The sequence below is a fragment of the Diabrotica virgifera genome, chromosome 4 (assembly GCF_917563875.1).
Source record: "Diabrotica virgifera virgifera chromosome 4, PGI_DIABVI_V3a".
Lineage (NCBI taxonomy): Eukaryota > Metazoa > Arthropoda > Insecta > Coleoptera > Chrysomelidae > Diabrotica > Diabrotica virgifera.
This window is the reverse complement of record NC_065446.1, coordinates 70,332,192-70,348,175: the sequence shown is the minus strand read 5'-3', so window position 1 is coordinate 70,348,175 and position 15,984 is coordinate 70,332,192. Positions and strand designations below refer to the sequence as shown.

Here is a 15,984-nt window from a genome sequence, read left to right as displayed (position 1 = left end):
CCCGACAAGGAGTGCAAACCACCCCCAGGGCAAAAGCACATATCGGCACAATATCACTTTTTTTCTTTGACTTGTTAGCTATGTGTATGCCAAATTTCAAGTCAATCCAAGCGGTTCTTTAAAATTTAGAGGTTTTGCAATATTTTACCGTTAAAGAACGGACTAATACTTTTTTTATTATTTCATTCATAATCAGGTTGAACAATAAAGGACTCAAGGAATCCTTCTATCCCATTGCCAGCTAGAACTGGGTCAGTTAGATCATCTTCTACTTTTACATTTATTGTGTTGTTCTGATAGATGTTTTCGATCGTTTTAATTATTTCTAGATGTATCCCTCCTGATTATAACAAATGGATAACGCCCTTTAATTTGACGCTGTCAAATGCTTTCTTAGGTCCACGAAACATATATTATGCCCAAAAATAAAATAAAAATTCTATTTTTATTCAGTGGCAATGCGAAGGCAAAACTATCTTATTTTTCACTTAGAACAGGGAGCGCAAACCAGCGCTCTAAATCGACGATTTTCGACTCTATTTGGAGTCATCATCAGAGAGGCGTAGGTTTGCTGCTCTCTGCCCGAAGTGACAAAACTACGAAAGCTTATCCCCGCATTGCAACTGACGTTTATGGAGTAGGTGACTAGCGTCATCTGGCGACTGAAAGGCAAAGTTTTCAACCTAATAGAAACATTAATAATATTGAAAAATATTAAAAATATTACTAAAAGATTTTTAATTGAAAACTTATTGCCCGTATAAATATGCCCATTTGTTGTATTCTGCCGATTTCTCTTTCACTTGCCCAACCTATTACCTTGTTATTCTTCTGCTGCTATAATTTCATTTATATTATTAAATGTATTCTTTTTTGTCTATTAGGTAACCCCAGTTTAAGTCCGAACGGCGTCTGGACACCGACTTTCTGGCCATTGCACACAACGTATGGAAGAGAGTATCTTACTTTAGACGTCAATTCAACTGCGACCGGTAGGGGGCCCAGACTCAAGCAGTGTGCCTTTTGGAAAAAGTACCTACCTCAGCTGCAGCAAATGACGGGTGAGTTAATAGAAAAAGCAGAGAGGTTTTCAGTGCAGAATGAATATTATATGGAGTTGTATAAATCGAAAGGACGGACACACAATACCACTAACAGTACCACGAATAACACACCTGCGAGCTGTACAACTGAAAATGTATCGGAAAATACAACTCCAACTAGTACTATTGAGCCTTACGCAGAAATTATTGAAAATACAATTGAAATAGAAAATGAAAATGAGCTCAGCAAATCTGGAAATAATGTTTCAACCGGTGTAGCGAATGTTTCATCAGATTCATTATATCTCACTACAGAAAATAGTAGCGAAAGTACAACTGAAACAAAAAATAAGTTCAGCAAATCTGAAAATGTTACAGCTGGTATAACAATTATTACAACAGATAACTCAATATATGTCTCTACAGAAAAACACTTAGAAGATAGTAGCGAAAAAGAAATTTTAAGCAATATTATTCCCAAAAGTACAAATAGAACAAAACTCAAAAAACCTAATTTAGATCTTACTAATGTAGGTTTAAATTTTAATAAAGACCGCATAAAAAATAAGACTGATACTGGCAGCCAGTTGACGTTGTGAATCGATACTGGCAGCCCGAATTTTCATTTCTTCAAAGATAATCATATATGCGCTCTCTGATGATAACCTAATAAGGTTTGAAACCGGTTAGGCTGCTTGTGATGCTCTCTGAACGACCTGAAATATAAGACGGCTCTTGTTTATTTTTACAATGAAATGATGATTTCATTTATTATTTTATTACGAAATAAATTTTACCGCGCTGGACAGGCTAGAAATGAGATGCAACTTTTAGATCTCCCTCAACCTTCTTTGCTCCAGCAATTCGTTGGTTTGCAAATTTTAGCAACCACTAAGGTGTTGCCAGAAAATTGGTCCCAATAAAGTTTTATTTTTGATATTATTTTAATTTTATTAAAAAGAAAACTTTCGTTTAATTTTTATTATGTTTTATTTTTTATTTATACTAAAGCTAACTACTTTTTTCTATATCACCCTGTATTTTCAATAAAGAACTGTCTAGTATTAATAGGCAAAAAACCGTTATAAAAATTAGACAACAATTCTCTCTTCGGTATTGTAGTCCAAGTGATGAAGCTTACAATAGAACAAAACCTCGCAATTTTTACAGAATGCATCGATTTGCTTGAAAATTTGAGAATAAGTAGTGGATAGTCCAAGTATCAAAATCTATATGATGTCGAAAGGCGCTTTTACTATGGGGGTGGTTGCCACCCCATCTCGGGGGTGGAAATTTTTTATTATATTTAGACCGCAAAAGTTGATAAAAACATTTATTCTAAGCAAAAAACGTTTTATACATTTTTTTGATAAAATCAATACTTTTCCATTTATTTGCTATCGAACGAAAGTGTTAGTTTTATATCGAAAAAATAAATGTTTTTATTTAATCAGTTTTCTGCTAATGACTCAAAAAGTTTTCGTTTTATCAAAATAACTTTGCTTAACAAAAATGTACCTTTTGAAAAAATAAACAAATCTGTTTTTTTTAGTTTTTTTTAAACCAATAGTAATCGAGCTATACTTTTTTATATGTTAGCTCTTAATGGGAAATAAGTCACAATTTTACCAAAAAAATGATTTTATTAACGTTTCGAAGCCCAAATCGGGTTTCGTTGTCAAAATACAAAATACTATCTCAGTGGCGTAGCCTAGTGGGGGCGGCAGGGGCGGCCCGCCCCGGGCGGCACTTTTTAGGGGCGGCAAAATTTAACAATAAATAATAAAAATATTTTGTAAATATTTGAACCATTTTATATTTTTATCGCAACTGCAAATTCGGACCGATTGAAAGGAGCACGGAATTTTTCATTACTTATTTTGTGACGAATTCGGGAAATTCCTTTTCTTTGAATGATATTTATTGCGACTGGCAACAACGTCTATATTGACTTGCGGGAATTCCCCGTTTATGAATAACAATCAGCACAACTTTTTTCGGCACTTTAGAACGTTGCTATTCTTTTTTTTTTTTTTTTTTTTTTTTTTTTTTTCTCATCGACACATCGTTGGGAAGTTCTGATAGCAGCTACAGGCAAAAGAAGGATTCAAGACACGCGGTGGAGTGCAAGAGGCTATGCCGTAAATGTGACCTTGCATCATTACAAAGACATTCTCGTCACTTTGGAAAAACTGACAGAGGAAGGTGAAAGCTTAAACACTAGAACAGATGCAGGTGCTTTACTAGTTTCGATGCAGTCATTTTCCTTTCTTTGTTTTTTGGGCCTATGGCAACCGGTGCTACATGAAGTGAATGATGCACAAAATTATTTACAAACAAGGGGACTTGACATAAGATTTTGCGCTCAGAAAGTAAATGCTTTGCAGATGATATTGACAGAGAAAAGAGAGAAATGGGCAAAATGGCGCTGTAGGTTATGCAAAAAATATGTGTGAAGAACTTGGAATTTCCATAAAACCTAGGAGGCGCATAACAAGAAAGCATATTTTCGATGACAGAAAAATGAGTTGAGACGAAAGTTGTTTTCTTCGTTAGATAGAGTTATTGTAGCAATTCGTGAGCATTTTCAACAGCAACAACACTGAATGTAATCTAGACTACGCATCTGACGAAATTGACGAGCAGGGTTTCAACCTGGAAAAACTTCGACTGCGGACTTTCGTTGCTGCTACAGGCAACAAAATTGATTAATACATACTCACTTGAATTATTTAAATTTATTGTTAAATCCAAGCTGGAAGATACTCTGCCCAATATTTTAATAATGATCCGAATATTTTTCATAGTTGCTATAAGCAATGCCAGCTGTGAAAGGAGTTTTTCAAAACTGAAAATCATTTTTATGATCGACAATGAGTACTCTAAGACTAACTAATTTGGCTATTTTGTTTATTGAGCAAGAGGTGTGTGATGCGATAGACATTGATGGTGCAATAAAAGACTTTGCTCTTAAAAAAAGTAGACGTCTAAATTTTTAATTGAAGACGGAAGTTTTGTTTTTAATTCTAACAAAAATACTCATATTACTTTTCAATAAAAATAAAAATATAACATTATAGTATCGTTCTAGTTCTAATTAAAAATTGATTTTATTTAATTTTGTCGACCGTCAAGGTGTACCCAATCTTAAGTGATAGGTAATAAGTTATATCAATATATATAATTGGTTAAAGTAAAAGCATTTTTGTATTAATAAACGTGATTGTAAAACTTAGATAAACTTTTTTATTTAAAATCCGACCTATACAGGGTGTCCCGAATAGATTGGTCATAAATTATACCACACATTCTGGGGTAAAAAATAGTTTGATTGAACCTAACTTACCTTAGTACAAATGTGCTCATAAAAAAAGTTACAGCTCTTTGAAGTTACAAAATGAAAATTGATTTTTTTCAATACATCGAAAACTATTAGAGCTTTTTTATTGAAAATGAACATGTATCATTCGTATGGCAGGTACATCTTAAAACAAAATTATAGTGAAATTTGTCCACCCCATAAAAATTTTATGGGGGTTTTGGTAACTTTTAAAACTTTTTTGCCTCCTAGTATTTTTTCAATAAGCCAGTTTTTATCGAGATGCGGCTTCTTTTTTAATATATTTACATAAAAATTTTATGGGGGTTTTGTTTCTTTAAACCCCCCAAATGTTTGTGTACGTTCCAATTAAACTATTATTGTAGTATCATTAGTTAAACACGGTGTTTTTAAAACTTTTTGCCTCTTAGTCTTTTTTTGATAAGTCACATTTTATTGAGATGTGGCTTGTTTTTGAAAATATACCTAAAAGTGTAAATTATAAATAAATTTTCAGATCATTAACAGGTCTCTATAATCGTACTTAACCATATATACAAAAATATGTGGTGGATTCGAAAAATATTCAAAATATCTCGATAAACACCGGCTTATCGAAAAAGTAATAAGGGGCAAAAAGTTTTAAAAACAGTTTGTTGAACTAATGGTGCCACAATAATAATTTAATTGCAACGGGCACAAAAGTTTGGGGCGGTTTAAGGGAACAAAACCCCCATACAATTTTTATCGGGTGCACAAATTTGGCTTTAATATTTTTTAAGATGTTGCTGCCATAAGAATGCCACATGTCTATTTTCAATAAAAAATCTCTAAGAGTTTTCGATATATGAAAAAAAGTCGATTTTCATTTTGTAATTTCAAAGGGCTGTAACTTTTTTTGTGTACACTATTGTATCTAGGTAAGTGAGGTTCAATCAACTTATTTTTGACCCCAGAATCTGTGGTATAATTTATGACCAATCTTTTCGGGACACCCTGTATAATGCAAAATAATGATGACTGTTCTTGACGAAAAATTCTCTATAATTAATGTATGTAATGTTATACAATAAATTAAAATACCTAAATAAGAGGGCGGCAAAATTGTCTTTCGCCCCGGGCGGCCGACACTCACGCTACGCCACTGTACTATCTACTAAAATAAACAAAAACGTTGTTGCTAAGTAAAAAAATTCTTCTAATAACTTATTTAATCTGACTCATTTATATTGGCAATTCAGACGTATATTATACATTTTAAAGTAGAAGACTTTAAAATGATCTCGCCAATATTTATGAGTTGGGTTTCTGGGACGACTTTACTTAAAGATAGTTCATTAGATTACATGAAATCAATCCCAACTCAAGAATACCCATCACAAAAAAATCATAGCATGTGATCTGTCTTTAAAAAGACAACCAAATGCAACGATGACAGTAAAATTCTCGCGGTAGAGATTCCATAGTAAATCATTCCATAAAAATGCCACAATAAAATAGCTTCAGAAGAACATGTTCTCTTCTTCGTCAAAAATGCTAAATATTGTAGATTCAAAGTCAAACGACGAGAAAACTATGCATTTTTCGAGGGTAACTCGTTGAAACTAATTTAAAGTATTTAAAAATATCTATCTCTAAAAATAAAAAAAAGTCTCTAGCTCAAAAATTAAGTAACTTATCATAAAAAGAATGTCAGTCCCTATTTTTTTTCAGCAAAAAATTTATCGGAAACAACCCCTTATCACCAGCCCAATTAACATTAGTCATTGACCCTATTTGGCCTTCTTTATTTATGTATTATTAATAGGTTCTAGACTAAAAGTTTGACCGGCTTAAAATTATTAGTTTTTAATAAAATGGAGTTCAAAGCGAATATGTAATTAATTTTTGTAATTTGGTAAAAAATTCCCTTTTCTTCGGAATAGAAAGATTAGCATCAGAGATACGAAAAAATGTTGAAATATGAAATTGTAGTTAATTTAATTCCCAAGAACATGGTATGCAGAAATTTTTCCTACGGCAAAAATTAAGTGAGCTATTGACAATTAAAACTTGTAATAACATGCAAAAACCACCTTTACCAACTCTTTCAAAGTCACCTCTTTTTAAGACTGAGGATTTTAAAAAGAATTAATATTAATAGCCTTATAAATCTCATAAAAGCCTATAAAACTCTTTATCACCAAACTTTCTAAGATAAAAAAATAAAAAGTTGCGGTTAAAAAATCAATATATTTTTTTGAAAAAAAAAAGAAATCCAATTGGAAGCATAATAATGTAAGTTAGCGGTGTTTTAGTCATTGGCCGTATTCATTCTTCTTTATTTATGTATTATTAATAGATTCTAGACGTTTTACTGGCTTATAATGATTAGTTTTAAAAAAACTGGAGTTAAAACGAATAACGAATTTTTGTAGTTTGGTAAAAAATGCCATTTTCTTCAGAATAGAAAGATTAGCATCAGAGATACGAAAAAATGATTCAATATGAAATTGAGATTATTTAATATTCAAGAACTTGGTCTGAAATATTTTTTCTGTTGCACAAATTGAGTGAATTGTACATGAGTACCTATACCAAAAAACATTGATTTCTTAGCTATAAAACTAACACTTTCGATAGCGAATAAATCGAAATCTATTAATTTTATCAAAAAACTGTATAGAACATTTTTTGCTTAGAATGAATGTTTTTATCAACTTTTGCGGTCAAAATATAATAAAAAATTTCCAACCTCAAGATGGGGTGGGAACCACCCCCATAGTAAAAGCGCCTTCGGCATCATATAGATTTTGATCCTTGGACTATCCACTACTTATTCTCAAATTTTCAAGCAAATCGATCCATTCTGTAAAAATTGCGAGGAGAAAAGCTTGAGTTTCTCGACTATTGATTTTGCTGTTCACACATAAAATTCTACTGAGTTAAAAAAAATTATTTATCAATGGTTTTAAATTTTTTCAACAGAAAAATAAATTTTTATCGTTCATAAACTTTGAGAAAGCGTTTGATTGAATAAGACCTGATCTACTATTAAAACAATTGCAAGAAGTCGATTTAGATAGGAGAGCAGGTTCCACGTCCGCAGAAGTAGAAATTAGGAAGAGAGTTAGACAGGGACGTGTTTTGTCACTCCTGCCATATAATCTTTATTCTGAGTTTCTATTTAAGCATACACTGGAAGATTTAAAGAATATATTCAAGGTGAATGACGTAAATATCAACAGCATCAGATACGCAGATGATACGGTATTAATTGCGGATTCCGACTTGGATCTACAACGACCCATCGACAGAACCAATTTAATCTGTGAGAAATTTGATATTAAAATAAACGTTAAGAAAACCAAAGTGATATCAAGCTGAAGAAAGTAGAATGTAGCTCAACCTTGCAAACTAAACTGGCACATTTTACAACAGGTCGATAAATTTAAGTACCTGGTGTGTTTGATCGAATGCAGCCTAAATCTTGATCTCGAAATAAGATCGAGAATAGAAAGGCTAGAAAATCCTTCAGAAAAATCAAAAGACTGGTATGTGATTCTCAAATAAAACTCGAAATTAGACTACGTTTGTCGAAATACTACGTCTGGTCGACTCTTCTCTGTGCAGTTGATACATGGACACGTAAAACATCAACCGTAAATAAATTGGAGGCCTTTGAAACGTGGATCGACCAGAAAATACTCCAAATTTCATGTATATCGCATACCTCATAGGAAGAAGTATAGAATAGGTAGAGAACTTTTCAACACGATGAAAGTTAGAAAAACATCTTTCCTAGGCCACATACTAAGGAATAATAAGTACCAACATGCTCAACTTATAGTGAAAGGAAAGATCGAGGAAAGAGAACTAGGAAGAAAAAGCCTAAGAAACAGCCGACAATGGACAGGGACAAATTTTGAACAGCTAATACGAACAACTGAAGACGGACAAAAGTTTTCAATTGTAGTAGCTCAAACTAAAGCAGAGATACGATAGGTCTGGATCCCGCGTATGACAAAAAAGTTAATTAATAGCAAGCTGAAAATTTGTTAATAGCTTAAGGGTGTCTAGTCGGACAAACTTTGATATATAGGAACATTGGAACAGGGGAAGTTTTAATTGTGGAACAGGTTAAAAATTTGGAACAGTCAGACTACGAAAACGTCACATGTATTTTGTCCGACAGAACTTCCAATTGATTTGTTACCCTTTCATTAAACTCTCATGCAAAAATCAGGCTGCTATTTATCACCAAATGGGAATTATAATGAGTGGAACACGTAGAATATGTTAAATGACAGGTTAAATGACAGGAATTATGACAGGTGATAAATAGCAGTCTGATGTTACCTGTTATGTTAAAATGTTAAAACCATTTTAAATAGAAAAAAAGCAATTACTTTATAGCAGTTTGCTCAAAAAGGAAAAAAGTAGTTTGTGTCTGTACATATTTCTATTTTATTTCGATTTTTTACATCTCATTTTTATTTTGTAAACAGTATTTCTGTTACTATTATGTTTAAAAACAATATTTTGTTTTGATTGTAAACATCATCATCACATCACTTACTCTGAATGCATGTTTCAGCTTATTGCACTTATGATTTGTAAAGAATAATAAATTATTTTAAAAAATTAAATTGTGTCGATTTATTTATATTTTGGTTCATTTATTATTCAGCTTATTGCACCTTGCTGTTATGATTTGTAAAGAATAATAAATTATTTTAGAATTTTAATTTTTTTTTATTTATTTAGATTTTGATTTCTGCGTAATACTTTAGCCAAGCCGCACACCAAAGAAACATGAAGCGAAAAACATGAAACATGAAACGAAAAACATGTTTCATGAAAAGAAAACACTGCTAAACAAATCTCAAAGTCCGCCTACCAATGAAACGAGTGTGATTCATGCTCATGACACATTTTTATTTTCGGAAAGTTTAATAAATGGCCCGACATATATTTGTTTAGCAGTGGTTTATTTCCATAAAACGTAATTTACGTTTCATGTTTCTTTGATGTGCGGCCTGCCTTATAGTGCGGCAGATTCGTGCAAATATTATAAGAATTGTGCATTTAATGATAGAAGCATATAATTTGGACGACACATACTATACATATAAAGGTTAAAATGTAGATATGAGGCCATCTCATATTTTGCCTTTTACAAAAATTGCGGGCTTTCAAAATGGCGACTATGCATATGTGACTAAAAGCACGATAACTTTTGAATGAAAAGTCCGATTTTAACCAAATTTGGTATGTAGGTTTTCTTTTTTTGATGTATAAGATCGAGCTCTTAAACCGGAAGAATTGGTTTACCAGAAGTTGTGTGCTTCCTTATTTTTTACGTAAAATATGTTGTTTTTTTTTTCAATTTTTTCACCCTGTATATAATAATTTTTCAAAAAGATAATACCGGTAGTGAAAACAACGTAAAAATATTTTTTAGGAAATATTTTTATCTGTTGAGTTGTGTTAATTACCATTTAATAAATGCATAACTTATCTTCTTTTGTACCTATGTGCCACAGATTCGTGCAAATAGTATAAGAACTATTGTGTGTTTAACGATAGAAGCATATTATTTGGACCACATATACTATACATACAAAGGTTTAAATTTAGATATGAAGCCATCTCAGATTTTGTCTTTTACAAAAATGGCGGGCATTCAAAATGGCGACTATAGATATGTGACTAATAGCACGATAACTTTTGAACGAAAAGTCCGATTTCAACCAAATTTGGTATGTAGGTTCTTTTTTATGTATAAGATCGAGCTCTTGAACCGGATGAATCGGTTTACCAGAAGTTGTGCTTTTCCTGATTTTTTATATAAAAATATGTTGTTTATTTTTTCAATTCTTTCACCCTGTATATATTATTTTTTCAAAAAAGTAATACAGGCGTTGAAAAGAGCGTAAAAATATTTATTAGGAAATATTTTGAACTTTTTAGTTATGTTAATTACCATTTAATAAATGCATAACATATCTTCACACGTACCTATGAGCAGCAGATTCGTGCAAATATTATAAGAATTATTAGGTATACTTGTGCATTTAATGGTAGAAGCAAATAATTTGGACCACTGATACTACCTACACATATAAAGGTTCAAATTGGGATATGAAGCCATCTCAGATTTTGCCTTTTACAAAAATGGCGGACATTCTTATAATATTTGAACAGATCTGCTGCACATAGGTACATGTGAAGATACGTTATGCATTTATTAAATGGTAATTAATATAACTAAAAATTGAAAATATTTCCTAAAAAATATTTTTACGCTCTTTTTAATGGCCGTATTAACGATTTGAAAAATTAATACATACAGGGTAAAATAATTGAAAAAAAACAACATATTTTTACATAAAAACCAGGAAGAACACAACTTTTGGTAAACCGATTCTTCCGGTTCAAGATCTCAATACATCAAAAAAATAACCTATATACCAAATTTGGTTGAAATCTGAAATCTCGTTCAAAGGTTATCGTGCTATTAGTCACATATGTATAGTCGCCATTTTGAATGGCCGCCATTTTTGTAAAAGGTAAAGTCTGAGATGGCCTCATATCTAATTTTAAACCTTTGTATGTGTAGTATATGTGGTCTAAATTATATGCTTCTACCATTAAATGCACAATCATTCTTATATTATTTGCACGAATCTACCGCACATAGGTACATGTGAAGATACTTTATGCATTTATTAAAAATGGTAATTAACATAACTAAAAGGTTCAAAATATTTCCTAAAAAAATGTTACGCTCTTTTCAATGGCGGTATAATCTTTTTGAAAAATTAATACATACCTACAGGGTGAAATAATTTAAAGACAGACAACATATTTTTACTTAAAAAACCAGGAAAAACACAACTTCTGGTAAACCGAATCTTCCGGTTCAAGAGATCGATCTTATACATAAAAAAAGAGCCTATATACCAAATTTAGTTGAAATTGGACTTTTCGTTCAAAAGTTATCGTGCTATTAGTCACATATGTATAGTCGCCATTTTGAATGCCCGCCATTTTTGTAAAAGGCAAAATCTGAGATGGCCTCATATTTATATTTGAACCTTTATATGTGTAGTATATGTGGTCCAAATTATATGCTTCTATAATTAAATACACAATTGTTTCACATATCGGCTGCACTATTATGTATTAGTTGTTTTACTCGCACATATGCAGGGTGTCCAGAAACTCTACCGACAAACGAAGACAGGAGATTCCTCAGATAATTTTATGACAATTTAACCCAATTCACCTAGTCCGAAAATATCCTAAGCCTACGGCTCCACGGGCGAGAAATTGACGCTAGCAGTAGCCGTAAAACGAACTTAAGGTTCCGCGGAACGGAATGGGAATAGCCGAACTGAACCGACTACGTACAAGTCCTGTAGTCGATACAGTTCGGCTATTCCGTTTTACGGCTACTGCTAGCGTCAATTTCTCGCCCGGGGAGCCGTAGCCTAAGGGAGCTAGATCTCTTTGAAGATGGCGCCATGTAATTAGTTTTTCTTAAATACCTCCAGAATGCTTCTATTTAGAAAAACGAAAATTGGTATACGTATTTACTTTCCTGAAATGAAACGATTCCATCCATTGCGAATTTCTAGTACCGATCATAGGCGTACGTTTTGGGTAGGGCAACGGTTATTTTATTGCATAACTTTTTTGTCTTCAACTTTTAAGCATTTTTGATACTGGATTATTAAATTGTGAGGTATTCTAGTACTAAAAGGTACTCTTACTTTAAGTCGATAGGATACACCGTTTTCTAGAAAAATCGATTTGAAAGTTTTAAGTTTTGGGAATTTGAAAAAAAAAGTTAAAAAAAATTTAAAAAAAACGATGTATTTTACCAACTTAAAGCAAGAGTAACTTTTAGTACTCGAATATCTCATAATTGAATATTCTAGTGTCAAAAATACTTAAAAATTAAAGACAATAAAGGTATGCTATAAAATAACTGTTGACCTACCCAAAACGGACGCCTATGACCGGTACTAGAAATTCGCCATTAATGAAATCGATTAATCTCTGGAATATAAATAAATGTACCAGTTTTCATCTTTCTAAATAGTTTTTTTTAATCTTTTTTTTTTAATTCAAGGAACGAAAAATTTTCAAATCGATTTTTCTAGAAAACGGTGTATCCTATCGACTTAAACTAAGTGCACCTTTTAGTACTAGAATAACTCACAATTAAATAATTCAGAGTCAAAAATGCTTAAAAATTAAAGACAAAAAAGTTAGGCGATAAAATACCCGTTGCCCTACCCAAAACAGACGCCTATGACCTGTACTAGAAATTCGCAATGGATGGAATCGATTCATTTCTGGAAAGTAGATATGTATACCAATTTTCGTTTTTCTAAATAGAAGCGTTCTGGAGGTATTTAAGGAAAACTAATTACATGACGCCATCTTCAAAGAATTCTAGCTCCCTTAGGAAGCATTTTCGGACTAGGTGAATTGGGTTAAATTATCTTAAAATTATCTGAGGCATCTCCTGTCTTCGTTTGTCGGTAGAGTTTCTGGACACCCTGTATGTTTCAATTTAAATACCATTTACTATATTATAGACCAGGGCATTTAGCACTAAAAACACCCGAATAATTCGATTTTTAAATAGCCTAGAGACATGCAATTCAATTGACTTTTAGAGACTTTTGCATTGTGTTCAGGATGATTTTTTTTTATGGCATAGACTTGGGTGTCATTTAGCCAGTCACGACTTTTTTTGTTTTCTGTTCATACATAAGGAAGGCAATGAGGTCCTTAGAGTTCCATAGCAAACTCTTCTACAGCTCTCTACTCAGTTAAAAAGCTGGCCGCTATGGACTGTCCAAGTTGCTCACCACATTTTCCATTATGTATCTTCTTCTTCTTTTTTCATATGTACATAATATACCAAATTATCAGGATTAATAAGTTTAGAGGTTAATTTTAGTTTCACAGATAAATTTCATTAAAAAATCATATATGTTCTTGCTGTTCAGAGACAATAGATAGGATACATTGAAAGGTGGAAAAACATTACATTTTATTAAATCTTGGATTAAATTATATGTTCAGGATGATGTCAGGAAAAAAGTCTACTATAGAAAAATGGGTGGAAATGCATATTTACATTTTAAACTCCATAAAATGCATCCAAAAGTGCATAAACATGCCAAAATAAGCATATTAAGGGCCAGATTTTGTTACTCGGGGGTTTTTGGGGTCGCTAGTAGCTGCACATGACTACGCCATCAGAACCGACTTCCCGAGCACCTGGTGCCCAGGGTACCTGCTAAGGCACTTCATCTGGAGGTTCGAGGGTTATCGGCACTCAATTGATGGAAACAGATTACTTTGTGACGATAAGATAATTTTATCGTCTAGAGTACGCCAATGAATTAAGCAAAACGTGTTTTTATACCGTCTCGGACGATATAAAAGACGGAACGAAAACCTAGTTGGATTATTATTCTCTGAGTGTTGATCGGGGAATAATAAACAACAACAAGGTATAAGAGGTGAGTTTAAGTATATCCCGACCATTTTCCGCAACCCTACAACCCCCGTCGTCTTGGTGCGTTAAACGAATTTCGACGGTTTCCTTTTACCTATCCTATACGAGCGGTGATCGTAATTCCTTACATGTCTTTCCCCCTGGCGAGTTGAGCGAGATGTCCTTTCCTTATACACCCGTTTCATATTAATAATGGTAATTCCTAGTCAACGAGATCGCCGGTATTATTCATTCATGTACCAAATATCGTCACATCGACACGAAATGGAAAGTTCTATACGTATATTATAATACCATACACAAGATAAGATAATTAGCTTTAATTATTCGTTAATTTGGTTAATAAAATATAGTTAATATATTTTATTAACGAAATTAACGTGTAATTAAGGCTAATTATCTTATATTTTATATGTTTTGATTCTAAATAAAAATGTCTTAAAAAACGAGCCTTTGTCTTCGGCTGTATTTTGTTACCCGGAGCATCAAATTAAACGACAACGTTACACCTTAAAGGTTTTTAGAGTCACTGAACACGGATGCATCATCAGAACGGACTCCCCGGAGCACCAGGTCACAGTATAAAGAGGGACAGTAAAACCACTCTCCGAAAAATTGGAAGTAAAATCTGTAGTCGCGCATGGCGACCGCGCAATGTTCTTAGTCGCTTTTGCCCCACTCTCGCATTGCTAGTCGCATAGAAACGTATGGGTTTTAACAGGAAAACCCGCATCCATCACTGGTGAATTATCAATTGCGTACTGCCGGTATTACTTCTTGAGATCAAAGTGACGACAGAGAAGTGGTTTTACTGCCCCTCTTTATACTGTTACCAGGTGCTCAGTGTCACTGCTAAGGCGCATCATCTGAATTTTCGAAGGTTTTCGGCACTAAATTGGGGCAAACAGATAAAACGAGGGATTTTTGAGGTTAGTGAACACGAATACGCTATCAGAACTAACCCCCGAAGCACTTAGTGCCCGCCGCCACTACTAAGGCACGTCATCTTCGGGAGTTTCGAAGCTTGAATGCATGGAAATAGATTACTAGGCGGTTTTTGAAGACGCTCAATACGAATGTGCCATCAGAACCGACCACCGGACCACCAGATGTCCAAGGTTAAGGCATGTTATCTTCTGGAGTTTGGAGCGAGTTTGGGCACTAGGTGGTCAGTTCTGATGACGTATTCTTGTTCAGCGTCCCCAAAAACCCCTGACTAATTTGTTTTCATCAATTTAGTAGGTACCGAAAACTCTCGAAACTTCAGATGTGCCTTAGCAGTAAATCTGGGTACAAATGCTCTTGTGGTCGGTTCTGATGGCGTATTCCTCTTTAACGAGCCCAAAAATCCTCGTGTAACAAATCAGGCCCTTAATATACTTATTTGCACATGTAGATATACTTTTGGATGCATTTTATGAACTTTAAAATGCAACTATGTATTTCCACCCATTTTTCTACGCATGGAAACCTTTTTCCTGGCATCATCCTGAACACAATGCAAAAAGTTGCAAGTCTCTAGGTGTTGAATTTAAAACTCGATTTATTTTGTGATAAATGCGTTGGTCTAATATCAATTTATGAAACATGTCTACTAATACTAGAATATATTATTATAACAAAAATATGGCGAAAAGTTTATTGATGCTGATATAAAAGGCATTCAGAAAAACCTTCTCCATTGTAATAAAAATTATACTGAAATGATGGCATTACCTGAGGAAAAATGTCCAGGAAGCAAATTGTGCTCCTATTCAGGTTTGCTGGTGACGACTGTTTCAGGGGGAACAACATAGATTAGACAAATTAGGTCAGTCAGTGTCTTGGAATCTTCGAAGTCTGACAGGTAAGGGTGTGATGTTAGTAGATGCGCTTAAAAATAGAAGAGAAAAAATTTCTTGCATTCGAGACACGAGATGGAAAGAACAAATGATGAAGGAACTAAGTGATGGATACAAATTGTGGTATGTAATGAAAAGTAACACTATACTAAAATCACAATAAAAATTAACCAGAAATAAACAAACCAGGACACGTCGAATATGACGAGGAGCACTCCAGAATCATGATTTACAATGTATAAACTTTATAAATCATGA

At 33.2% G+C, this 15,984-nt stretch overlaps 1 protein-coding gene across 1 annotated transcript in view; it reads left to right on the top strand.

The window, feature by feature from the left end:
• The window catches only part of LOC114324817 (acetylcholinesterase-like), an 82,353-nt gene extending 73,363 nt beyond the window's left edge, over positions 1-8,990 (top strand). The window contains exon 6 of the mRNA XM_028272688.2: positions 885-8,990. Within this exon, the coding sequence (XP_028128489.1) occupies positions 885-1,642 (758 nt within the window). The 3' untranslated portion in view covers positions 1,643-8,990. The remainder of the gene's footprint in view (positions 1-884) is intronic.
• The last annotated feature ends 6,994 nt before the right edge of the window (positions 8,991-15,984 follow it).